Source organism: Trachemys scripta, chromosome 12 (genome assembly GCF_013100865.1).
Source record: "Trachemys scripta elegans isolate TJP31775 chromosome 12, CAS_Tse_1.0, whole genome shotgun sequence".
In the NCBI taxonomy this organism is placed as follows: domain Eukaryota; kingdom Metazoa; phylum Chordata; order Testudines; family Emydidae; genus Trachemys; species Trachemys scripta.
The window spans coordinates 5841551-5854578 of NC_048309.1; the positions used below are offsets into that span (position 1 = coordinate 5841551).

The window sequence follows — 13028 nt, forward strand, 5'->3', positions numbered from 1 at the left end:
TGCTCGAAAGAAAACTCAAGACTGACCAAAACACACTAAACCAGAAATACAACAATTATTGCAAATTATGCAAAGTCTAAATGGGGACATTTCCCCAGTTACCTTGACATGATAAGCATTTATATGTTATAGCAACTTACCTATGTTAACTTCATTCCATAGTAATTATGGATTTCCCATTGTCACCTGGAGACACTCACTGGTTGCTTTTAAGCTTGCTGTGTAAGGGAACTGGAGTCCTGCAAAAACCCAACTATTGCCACATAACAATAGCGTACTGAACAACGGTTCTTTATTGCAGCTGCCTGAAGGTGAAGCCTACAGGTGTCAGCGTTAGCTGAGCGAAGGAAGCTGCAGCCTGTGTGTAGAACTCAGTGACTGGGGAATCAAGAGTTTGGTTTCTATTATTATTAATAGGATATTCTCCCTAGGTTTCCATATAGCAACTGCCACAATTAATCCCATTCTGCGCAGTGTGCAGCCATGCCACCTGATGGCATGATGCTACCAGCACTGTAGGATGTACAAGCAACCTACAAGATCAAGCCTGGTCAGGAGTTAGATGGAAGAGCATCAAGGAAAATCTAGGTACAGCAGGAGGTGTTGTTACTGACTAAAAAGTGGGTACAGTTCCCTGTGTCTGGTTTGAAGCAATGCCACAGCTGTGCTAGCGGGCACTTGGCTGCTTGAAGGATTCTTTCTTGGAGGAGCTGTAAAGCATAAGCCCTGATAAGTTCTGAATTTAAGTGCTTGATTTGTATAAGGTGAAGCCTGATGTTTGCCTACCTAAGCTAGAACCTGCAAATCAAATGTTTGTGTATGCAAATAGGTTTCATAATCCACTTGCTATACTACACATCCCCAATTTTCATGCACCAATATAGCTCTCGTATGTGCCAATGCAAAAAAAAAGTGCCTTGGAACTCACTAATATCCCTTTGCACATTTGGCAGGAGTTGGGGATTTAACAGCATCCCAGAAATTTTGAAAGCGTGAGCCATATTTTGCAAGGTATGAACTAATTTTAAAGCAATGGATTCTAATTTCCTTTTTATCTTATTTTCCCCTTAGTGCAGATGGGGACTTTGCAGTCACTCACCTGACCAAAGCCCACCTTTTTTATGATGGAAGAATCAAGTGGATGCCCCCTGCTATCTACAAAAGCTCCTGTAGTATTGATGTCACCTTCTTCCCATTTGACCAGCAAAACTGCACCATGAAGTTTGGCTCCTGGACGTATGACAAAGCCAAGATAGACTTAGTGAGCATGCACAGCCATGTGGACCAATTGGACTACTGGGAGAGTGGAGAATGGGTCATCATCGATGCCGTGGGCAATTACAATATCAAGAAATATGAGTGCTGTGCAGAGATCTACCCTGATATCACCTACTTCTTTATTATCAGGAGGCTGCCCTTGTTCTACACAATTAATCTGATCATCCCCTGCCTCCTTATCTCCTTCCTGACTGTCTTAGTCTTCTACCTGCCTTCGGAGTGTGGTGAGAAGATCACCCTTTGTATCTCAGTGCTGCTGTCACTGACCGTGTTCCTGCTGCTCATTACGGAGATCATCCCTTCCACCTCCTTGGTCATCCCCTTGATTGGAGAGTATCTGCTTTTCACCATGATATTTGTCACCTTGTCCATCATCATCACTGTCTTTGTGCTCAACGTGCACCACCGCTCCCCCCGGACCCACACCATGCCCGACTGGGTGAAGCGGATCTTTCTCGACGTTGTCCCACGCCTCCTCTTCATGCAACGGCCCTCGGTGGTGAAGGACAATTGCAAGAAGCTGATTGAGTCCATGCACAAAATAGCCTCCTCTCCACAGCTTTGGTCCGAGACCGAAGTGGAGCCTAAGTTTACTACCTCCTCTTCAAACAGCCCTCAGAGCAAAGAACCATCACCCACCTCTTCCTTCTGTGCCCATCTTGAGGAGCAAGTCAAACCCCAGACTGTCGGCAAGTCACCTTCTCTCCAGTACTCTGTGCTACACCAAGAGCCAGCACAGGCTAGCTGCTCCTCCCTGCAGCCCCCCTGCCATCCGCTGAGTGACACCCAGCCCACGTCCATCTCCAAGAGCAGATCATTAAGTGTCCAGCAGATGTACAGCCCAAATAAAGTAGAGGATGGGAACATCCGCTGCAGATCCAGGAGCATCCAGTACTGCTACCTGCAAGAGGAGTCCTCCCAGACCAACGGCCAGACCAGTGGCTCTCCGGCAGCTCAGCGGTACCGTCTAAACGAGAAGCAGCCCCAAAGCAAAGCCTCCCAGTGTAAATGCAAGTGTAAAAAGAATGCGGCAACCAGCTCTTCGGAGCAAGGAACCAAAACTCTCAGCACCAAAGAGCCACACGTTTTGCTGATGTCCCCTGCCTTGAAGCTGGCAGTGGAGGGGGTCCATTACATCGCAGACCACTTGAGAGCCGAGGATGCGGATTTCTCAGTAAGTACAAGTGGCTGCCTGTCACCCATTGTGATTGTCAAACAAAACAAGTCATGTAACTAGGACTGGCTGAAAAGCAGGTCAAACAATCCCTTCCACTCCTTTGTAATGTCCACATTTTTATGGAAAACTTTTCAAATTTTGAAACATCTCAATCAGCTTGAGTTATACCCTTGGCTAGGATCCAGTCAATGAGCATTGAGGGCCTGCAGTGTCTTGCAGGGTTGGGGCTCAGGTTAGCAGTGCTTCCCTGTTGCTGCTGCCTATTTCATGATCTACCCGTACAGGAGATGCTTGTAGCTTAGTGTTGAGAACCACATCTGTCATTCCTCTTTTAACCTTGGCAGCCACTACGTAGCTTTCAACAGTTTGGCTTTGTTTAGGAATGCACTGTGCTATTCCTCTGGCACTGGGTCTTGTTAAAATAACCATTGTTTCTAAGCTTAGCATACTGCAGCTCAGAATTGTAGCTTCACTTGCCTATAAATAAGAGATCTGGACACCATTTTATAATCTTACAGCAAAGAACCAGAATACTTAGTGAAAGCAAATCATACCGGACAGAACTCAGCTGAGCTCTACACACCTGACCTATGGTCCTGCAAGTTGTTAAACACCTCCCATGAGAGGATGAGCACCGTAAGTGGAGGTTTGATAGGAGAGTTATAAAATCATGACTAGTGGAGAAAGTGAAAGTGTTATTTACCCCCTCACATAACACAAGTTCTAGGACAGGGTTTCTCAAACAGGGGTCGCCGCTTGTGTAGGGAAAGCCCCAGGTGGGCCGGGCTGGTTTGTTTACCTGCCCTGTCCGCAGGTCTGGCCAATCGCGGCTCCCACTGACCGCGGATCGCTGCTCTGGGCCAGTGGGAGCTGCTGGAAGCGGTGGCTAGTAAGTCCCTCGGCCCGCGCAGCTTCCAGCAGCTCCCATTGGCCCGGAGCAGCGATCCGCGGCCAGTGGGAGCCGCGATCGGCCAGACCTGTGGATGGGGCAAGTAAACACACCGGCCTGGCCCGCCAGGGGCTTTCCCTACCCAAGCGGTGACCCCTGTTTGAGAAACCCTGATCTAGGAGGTCACCTGATTAAATAAATAGGCGGCAGTTTAAGAACATACATAAGATAGTACTTCTTCATACAAAACACAGTCGCTTATGGAATTCATTGCCAGAGGATGTTGTAAGGGTCAAAAGTATAACTGGATTGAGAAGAGAATTAGATAAGTTCACGGAGGATAGGTCCATCAATGACTATTAGCCAAGATGGTCAGGGACGCAACCCCATGCTCTGGTGTCCCTAAACCTCAGACTGCCAGAAACTGGGACGGGACAACAGGGGATGGATCACTTGAAATTGACCTGTTCTGTTCATGCCCTCTGAAACATCTGGCACTGGCCACTGTCAGAAGGCAAACTACTGGGTTAGATGGACCATTGTTCTGAACCGCTATGGCCGTGTGTTCAGATGTAAATCCCATTGACTTCAGTGGGAGATGAAGGTGCTCAGCACGTCACAGGAACAGGCCCCAACTGTTGCAGAACATAATAACCCATCCCTAAAGCTATGATCTGGGAAGGGAAAGCTTGTACCACTGCAAGCATCAGCTAAAAAGCAAAAAGGAGAACCCAAAGCCAGTTTCTGCTGCTCATTTGTTGGGAACTTGACCACATTTTACTTTACAGATAAGCCTCTGGACCATCCCTCTTCTCTTCTGGACCACAGTTGTGTCACAATGAGTTAAAACGATATGAATCAAATCCTGCTTTTATGTATTCCAATGTGAATCAGAAGTATTTCTACTGACATCAATAGAATTTACCCCATATATTTCCCATGATTTAATAAAAGAGACATCATTTCCCCACTCTTTACCAAAACAATGGTACCTTCCATTTCATGTTAATCTCTTTATAAGCTTGTCCATATAAATATAGTATTGAATAAATGATTATATTGGATTCTTTGTAATCCATCCTTTTCATTTGCATTATAGACAGTGTGTGATGAAAAGCACTAGTGCGTGCCTTCTCCTCTGATGCCATGTGACACTTTCCCCTTGTGAAATGGTCCGATATCTTCAGGGGAGAGCTGCCCTCATCATGACTGTCAATGTACAAGAGAAAAGAACAGCTTTGTCTTCTGTAACTGAACATTCCACCACACCAGTCTAATGGGTTAGTGGTTAGAAAATATCCAGCGTGAGAACTCAAACAAATTGGAAAACTACGACCCTAGGGATCACTGATTCTTGAGCTTTCCCTGGGAATAGGTGCCAAATCTACTATGTTAAGTTGCTTTATTTTTTTCTCTATTCCCTGCTACATAAATAAGCGTGTTTCACCGGAGTTTAGCCCCATAGCGACTCTTGCAATTCCCTCAGAAAATAGAAGAGAAAGGACTAGTGGAGAAAACCTGTACCCCAGTGTTTTTTGCAGTGTGGAGCAGCTGGGCTATCACCACTGACTTTCTGCACTTCCCCAATAGATGTTGTGGTTTGCTCTTGTTCTGAATCCAGAAAGGAAATAGCAGAAAGAGATATTACAAATGTGAACTGAAGATTAATTCTTAGGAATAGAGCTGACGGGAAAATGAGGATTCTATCGGAGCTGCCAATATTTCAACGTTTACTTTCATCCTGACTTGGGATGAAAAATCAAAAGCATTGAAATTTGTCATGAAATGACCATTTCCAAAACATTGCACCAGCTGCCCCAAGCCTATCTACAACTTCAGAGACGGTGCACCTATGCTTGAGTATTTGTAGAGACCTACACAGGCATTGCAATGGAGAAAGAGTTTCTCTTGAAGCTCCTGACTGTTATTTGTTTAGTATCATCACCACCAGGGGCATATTTCTAAATTAAAAGTAAATAGTTCATTTAATTAAGTGTTGGAATCCAAAGAAGAATGGGAAAGCAGGAAGCAGCAATCTGTTACAAAACGTGTCTGCATGCAAATCCAGGCACATAGTCACACTTAGGGAAATGACTGAAAATTGAATACCTCCAGTATATAATAGAAATGCCGTCAGATTTCTTACAGACTGTGACGAGCAAGACAAGCTGTATGTCAAACCTGAGCTAGAATAACCAGCTTGCCTTTTCATTACCACCTATGCATTAACAGCATGGTCTGGAAACACAGACACTCATGTTATCACAGTGATATCCATTTATCTTGAGAAATACACAATTTCCTCTGAACAAATGAAGGTTTTACCAGTAATTAGTATCCCAAAATGGTGCGCTGCTGGTAGCCTGCATTTACTTGCTCTTTGCCTACTATTTAGGATACTTGTTTCAGGAACAAATGTTTGAAGTGTCTTGGAAGGTAGCATTATATTGTGACAGGAAAATCATCCTCTGCATTATAGTAAAACAAAAACGGTCAGACAAAGAACCTTCATGTTCAAACCACCAGATCTGTCCATTGGCTGAAGATTCTAATACTGTTCCTCTTCTTTGGAAATGATAGGTTGGTTTGTGCAACATGGAATAGTTAATGGTCCAGTCCATTTAAATATTCAGAACCCCCCAACCCAAATACATGTATACGATTGCTTTAAAGAACATAAAGGGTAGGGAGGTGAATTTTCAGTTGGAAATGAGTGAATAATTTGTAACCAAAACTGTATTCAACACGTTTTGCACCAGCTTCTGTTCATGAAGGCCATGATCCACCAAGGTAATTAAACTCATCATGACTAACTTTACACACGAGTATTCCCACTGAAGTCAATAGGAACACTCACATGCTTATAATCGGGTGCCTAGCTGAATCAGGGCTACATTGTCTGCAGAAACCCTTCTTTTTCTCAAAATGTATTCACATGTAGAATCCTTTGCCCATTAAAGTCTCCAGTAGTTCTTGCCCTACAGGTTTTTCACAGCTCTCCATGATAAGGATTCAATACACTAAATTTGAGCTGTTCTGAGTGACTTGTACGTCCCGTGGCATTGTTTGTGTTCTCCCATCCTAACTGGGTGATCCTGACTCTTAGAATCAGCGTTCCTGCACAAATACTCCCACTTCTGCATTGGATATTTGCTTCCTGCGTATGTTGTGCAATATTTGCTTAAAAGTCACTATTTTGGCACCATTGCCAGGCAACTCATTTCTAGGTTAACGGTGGAAAGCAAATTCAAGGGAGGTGTGATATGAAGTGATTTAAAAATAAAATTGGAATGATTATTTGGTGCGGAAGAGGGTTGCAGAATTTCCCCCCAGCTTTATTTCTAACAGTGTATAGCAGACACTCTTGGGACTGCTCTAACTTATGCCACAGTCAATGGCCCATCTGCCAGCTAGAGATCCCTGTAGCACATCAACATTCCAGCCATCCCTCCTCCCCACACCAATCCCATATGCCAGGGGCTGAATGGAGCTGGCATAGGAACTGGCTAGGTAGGTTCACCTGCGAACTCCCTCTTACCTGGAGGGAGTCTTAGATGGGGAGATCTGGCTACTTTATATCCCCTTATCCTTTCCCTCAAACAACCTTGGGTGAGCCTCTTAAACCTAGGTAAAATCCAGATCAGTGGTTCTGTGCCAGGTATTGACATCTGTAAGCAAGTTGCTGGTGATGTCTCTATAGATTGCACTGCATGGGAATTGCTGTATAGAGGGCAATCTGAAGGGGAATGTCAATCAGAGGGAAAGACTATAGCACGGTTAAAAACATCTAATTTCCCTTTCTTCCTATTCTTTTTTCATGTCCTCTCATCCTTTCTCTCATGTGCTGTCTGTGGTGCTGAATGCCAATTAACCAACATTTGATGCAAATCCATTTTCGAGAAGAGCTGAGTATTCAGTGAAAATACAATCAAATTTAGAAGCAAATTTCAATTAGACTGCTTACAACCCCCTCATGTTTCCTTTCCTGGAACAATTCAAGCACCTAACATTTTACTAGCACAAATACATTAAGCTCATTTTTACCTTGGATGCTGGAATATTTGCTAAAAGTAATTTTCCAATTGTGCATTGGATGGTGAAGTTCAAAATCTGTGCTTTGTTGGTTACATACCTAACACACCAAATTGTGAAACTGAAACAATCCCCCAGAACGTATCTAGCTCTTCCACATCGGACAAATGTTAAATATCAAACTGAGAGTCACAATCCAATTCACAGTCCAACATTGGCTCTCATCAAATGATGAATAAATCAGAGAATCTCATGAGTTGCTCGTGGACAACTGATGAATGGTGGGAAGGAAATGAAATTCATAGTCTAAATTATCCTCTCTGAATTGTCATCCTGATCCCAAACTCAGTGGGAATTTTGCCCTGGCTTCCAATAGTTGCAGGATCAAGACTTATTCACTCCATTTTGTATTTGAAAGTGATTCTGAGCATTAAACAGCCATCATACTGCCAGTAAGAGCTCAATTGTGCAACGTGCTGAGCAGTTTGGTCCCAGTCCAACAAAGCATTTAAGCACATGTTTAGCTTAAATCATATGACTACTGCCATTGAAGGGAATAGGACAGCTCCCATACTTAAGAGGTTTTGCTGAATCAGAGCCAGAGCATTCAATACCTGGCAGGATTGAGCTCCAAATGGGCCGGTTTAATGGCAGGGATGAGGGCGAGGGTGGGGTGGGGGGATAGCTACTGCTATCTTGACACCCACTCACCCATTGACGAGTAGGAAGGGTATAATTAGTTGCAACCATTCCTCTGATCAATAATTTGTACCAAATTCAGTTGGGGTGCTTCGCCCCTTTACTGCTGCATCCTTCTCCCTTACATATCACTGGCATGTCATTTTAAACAGACCTCCCACCGCAGTGCGTAGAGCACACTAGTCAATCATGTTCATTTGTCAGCATAGTGTATGAGGTACTTGTCTGGTGGATGCACAGTAGGAGAGTTATATAGCTTTAGAGGCCCCGTCTCCTCTCAGTAATCATTGCTTCTTGAGGTTACATTCTGTAATCTGCCTCTAGTCAGGTTAGGAGCGTAGCAACGGGTGGGCCTGGGTGGGCCATGACCCATCCACCTAACCTCCAGGCCCACCCAAATCTGAGAGGGGTTTAGTGCTGCTCCAGCAGCCTGGAGCATCACTTGGGCACCTGAAATCCAGGACGGAGCTATGCGCCAGTCCTTCAGAAAGCTACACTCCAGCAGCTCTGTCTTGCCATTTTCGGAGCCGCTCATGCCCATGCCCAGCTCGGCAGGTGAAGCCCTGTGGCTGGGGACACCAGGGTGGGGAAGACGGTGTGGTGTCACAGGGGTAGCTGAACACACACAGTCTGTCATTGCCCGTCCACCCGAAAGTTGGAGCCCACCCAAATTTCCACTCCTAGCTACGCCACTGAGTCAGACGCCCATTAGTCTGGGCTGGGGTTAAAACCGGCCTATATAATGTCTGGATTGGGTTCAGATCGCACCGCCTCATGAAATGTAAATATTCTGTTTTCTCCCCTTGGAACTGATTTCAGTAGTGAGTACGAGCAAGGATTTTAATTGCCCAATGGAATTTATTCACAGACTGCTTGATATCAATTTAATTGGACTCCTGGGGAATGAATATATATATAGTCACTGAAATATATGTTAGATTCCATGCACAGTATTTTACTCCTTTTAAGGGATCTGAGATCTAGGAAAGTGTAGGCAGTGGTGATACAAGTTATTTTTGTGTGTTTTGTTGTAGTGGCTGGATCATCAGTAACATGCACTCAACTGTGCATCACTAGCACTCAGATTTTGACCTGTATTTTGGCTAATTTTAAAGGGGGGCACTCAAAGTTGTTTGAGGGAGATCATCCATCACAAGGAAACAAAAGAGCTCCTCTCAAATGACTCAAGTTGGAGAATTACATGCCATGATCTCATTGCAGAGTTGTACCATCTGATGTCACAAAATATTGGAACTGGGCAAAGAGGACACAAAGTGATTTATGAACATCTTTGTGAATAAATGTGATGAGTTCTATCTGGTGTTAACAATGGGATGAAATTAACCATTGTTTGGAAATATTCCAGTGACCATTTGTGTGAACGTTTATGAATCCCTGAAGTTTAATGAATCTTAGTACAAAGAACAATGTAAGAAACGTGTGTTATTTCGTATTCGCTTCTCATCATTTGTTATTCTCCTATGTAAAAAGCTGGTTGTCCATTCAGATAGCAGAAGTAATACTGGATGATTTGGGCAACAAAAGCAAGTAATAGGAATAGCAAATAATCAAAGATGTGAATAGCTTACGAGTGTGCCATAGGCTGAAATTTGTTTGCAGAAGCCATTCAGTGAACATTTATTAATTATAAACACACCTGAAGATTCGCGATTAGTTTGCAAAGGATTTGTGAGCCAAAACAAGAGCTAAATGCAGGTAACTTATTTAAAATGAATAATTCTACCAGCTCTACAAACATCGCAATGTATTCCACACCGAACTTAAACTTTCATTCAGTCTATGACATGTCATGATTTCTCTGCAAACTTTGTGGCTTATGACAAGCTAAAACTCGGTTATGAAACCATGGCTAATGTAGAAAGAAAAGGTGAGAGAGATGTTTTAACATAGTGACTCCATTGCATTCATGGGAGCTGTTTTGTTTGACTGTATGTCAGATCATAACATTGTGTTGGATGGTAACTAGAATGATATTCATGATGCCACTAAATCTGTGAAACCGTGATCCTTGCTCAGCTGAAATGACAGATTCATTGACACTTGAATAGCTTCCTTTACCTTAAACTTGCTTAAGAGCATTTCCAGCAAATTTAGGAATCCCTTAACTTTGAGCAACCTCGTTTAAGGTCTCCTACCAATCACTTTTTGTTTCAATTGTACTAAGAATTGCTGACAGCAACTTGCAAAAGCATTTATTTTAAAACAGTGTCATGTACATAGGATTGTTACTGATTTACCTTGGGTTAAAACCACAGCTATTTTCCCCATAGTTTAGTTCCATGAAGTAGTAAATACAGAAGTTAATCAAAGTAAGATCTCCTGTCCCCTTTATAGGATCATGAAGGTATCTGTTATACCATTGGTTCGCAAACTCGGGCTGCCGTGTGTTCAGGGAAAGCCCCTGGTGAACCGGGCCGGTTTGTTTACCTGCCACGTCCGAAGGTTCGGCCGATCGCAGCTCCCAGTGGCCACGGTTCACCACTCCAGGCCAATGGGAGCTGCAGGAAACGGCGCGGACTGAGGAACGTATTGGCTGCTGCTTCCCGCAGCCCCCATTGGCCTGGAGCAGCGAACCGCGGTCACTGGGAGTTCTGATCAGCTGAACCTGTGGATGCAGCAGGTAAACAAACCGGCCCGGCCGGGGCTTTCCCTGAACAAGCGGCGGCCCTAGTTTGAGAACCACTGTGTTACACCTCTTGCCTGACATGAGGCTCTGACTAGCTGGATAAAGCACTGGTAATCCAAGGGAGGAATTTTCCAAAGCACTCAACTCAACTCAGCATTTCAACTCAAAAACCAATGTTAAATGTTTTCCTTTTTGAAAATATATTAATTCTGATGGGGGCTTATGGAAAGGGCTCCCAGAGAGTATTTTAGTATCAAAAATATACTCTGTTCCCCTTTTTAAATAATGCTGCAGTATGATTTTAACTCTTCAAAGATTTGGAACAGTGGAGGGGGTGAGGGCTGGGACTTAGGACACTGCTGCATTCCCTTCAGCAGATCACTTAATCTCAATAGGCCTCAGTTTCTGTATCCATGAAAGGGGCATATCTACACTTAATGCACTTTGCAAAGTGCATTGAGATCGATGGATGAGAAGCAGCGCAGTGTTAATGTCTTATTCACGGTTGAACCTGTCACCAGCGCTACAACTGACAGCAAACAACAAGCTAAATGGCCAAATTTCAGCCCTGAGTCCTGCGATGTGGTGAGACTATCACACAGCAAGCAGAACATTATAGGAAATGTTATGGGCACATCCATATAAATCAAGACTTTACAGTCTGTTCAGACCTCTTTTTTTCGGGGGGGGGGGGGGAATCGTGGCTGCAGTATAGTAGACAAGGTTGTGATGTGCATGTGGGTCTTTATTCCAAGAAATGTTCAGTTAGGAACATTAACTCCTCCTCTGCCGTACAGAAATCTATTCGGCCTCCCCAGAGAGAAGATGTTGGGTAAACCCTTCCACAGCAACATGAGAGTGGGGCGAAAGGAAACAGGCATGATCAGAGGGGGAGGGATAGCTCAGTGGTTTGAGCATTGGCCTGCTAAACCCAGGGTTGTGAGTTCAATCCTTGAGGGGGCCACTTAGGGATCTGGGGAAAATCAGTACTTGGTCCTGCTAGTGAAGGCAGGGGGCTGGACTCAATGACCTCTCGGGGTCCCTTCCAGCTCTATGAGATAGATAGGTATAGGTATTTCTCTTACCTGCTGGCTCATTTTCACTTGTGACTCAGCAAAGGCTTCCTGGAGTGGGTTAGGGTGTGTTAACTCCTCAGTGAAGATGTTTAAGCAGGGGGGAGAAATACCCCCCCCACATTTGAACCTCTGCCTAATTTGAGCCTACAGTTGTGGCCCATGGAAAATGGGTTATTGCATGTGCAAATAAGCCTAATGAGCTATTTGCATATGCAGTGTGTGCACAATTGTTGTAATTACATGTGCAAATTAGGCATATCAGAACTGTCTGAAAATCCATCCCTTGGTCATATTTAATAGAATTAATTCCTGCCATTGTACAAGGTGCTTGAATGGAAAACAGATGCTCTCTCAGGCTAGGTAAAAGAGAGACATTGTCCTTTCACCATAAGAGCCGTAGTAACATCCCTTGCCTCTCTGTGTTCCCAGGTGAAGGAAGACTGGAAGTACGTTGCAATGGTGATCGACAGAATCTTCCTTTGGATGTTCATCATAGTCTGCTTACTGGGCACCGTTGGTCTCTTCCTTCCCCCTTGGCTGGCAGGGATGATCTAAGAATAGCTGTGGAAAGAACAAAGTGCATCCCATTCTATGGATTTTAGTCCACCTGGAAGGAGACAAGACGATAAAGCTGGAGACAGTCTCTATGAATAATTTACTATGTATCTGCGCATGAATTGTTCAGAGCGCACTGGGGACACCTTCCAAGTTTACATTATTTGCCAAGCCATCCTCATCTTCTATATCTATTTTAAGGGGGAAATTATTATTAAAATTTATACATAGCATGATGGCATTCGTTGACATACGCTACAATGTAAGAATGCAGGCATGGTCCCTAAAGCAGTACTAACTGAAGCATTATTTACAGACCTGCCCCTGGCAAGTTAGGCCCATTAGTCTTGAGGGGTTTCAGTGTGTCCCATGTAGTAGGGTCATGCCGTCAGGATGGAACGGTCCAGGACTGTGTGTCCCTGTAAGAGCCGTTTAATAAATAAAGTTTCAAATTTGGATTCCTGGGCAAGAGACTGTCTGTGCATCTGGGGGGGTCCAGCTGGAGTCACAGATGGCCAGACCACAAAGGTTCTGCATCAACCCAGCCCCTTCCGAGTCTCTGGAGACGGTTTACCCCGACCAAAGTCCCAGCAGCATCCTTCTCAAAGTGTACGGGCCAAGCGTTGAAGTCTTCACTCATGCAAAACTGCAGGAGTAAGATTTTGGCTTGAGCAA

The 13028-nt window shown here is 44.3% G+C and overlaps 1 protein-coding gene across 2 annotated transcripts in view; it reads left to right on the plus strand.

The window, feature by feature from the left end:
* The window catches only part of CHRNA4 (cholinergic receptor nicotinic alpha 4 subunit), a 37031-nt gene extending 24220 nt beyond the window's left edge, over positions 1–12811 (plus strand). For both annotated transcript variants that reach the window (XM_034787815.1, XM_034787816.1), the window contains 2 exons: positions 1072–2452; positions 12228–12811. In XM_034787815.1, the coding sequence (XP_034643706.1) occupies positions 1072–2452; positions 12228–12353 (1507 nt within the window). In that variant the 3' untranslated portion in view covers positions 12354–12811. The remainder of the gene's footprint in view (positions 1–1071; positions 2453–12227) is intronic.
* Positions 12812–13028: the final 217 nt, after the last annotated feature.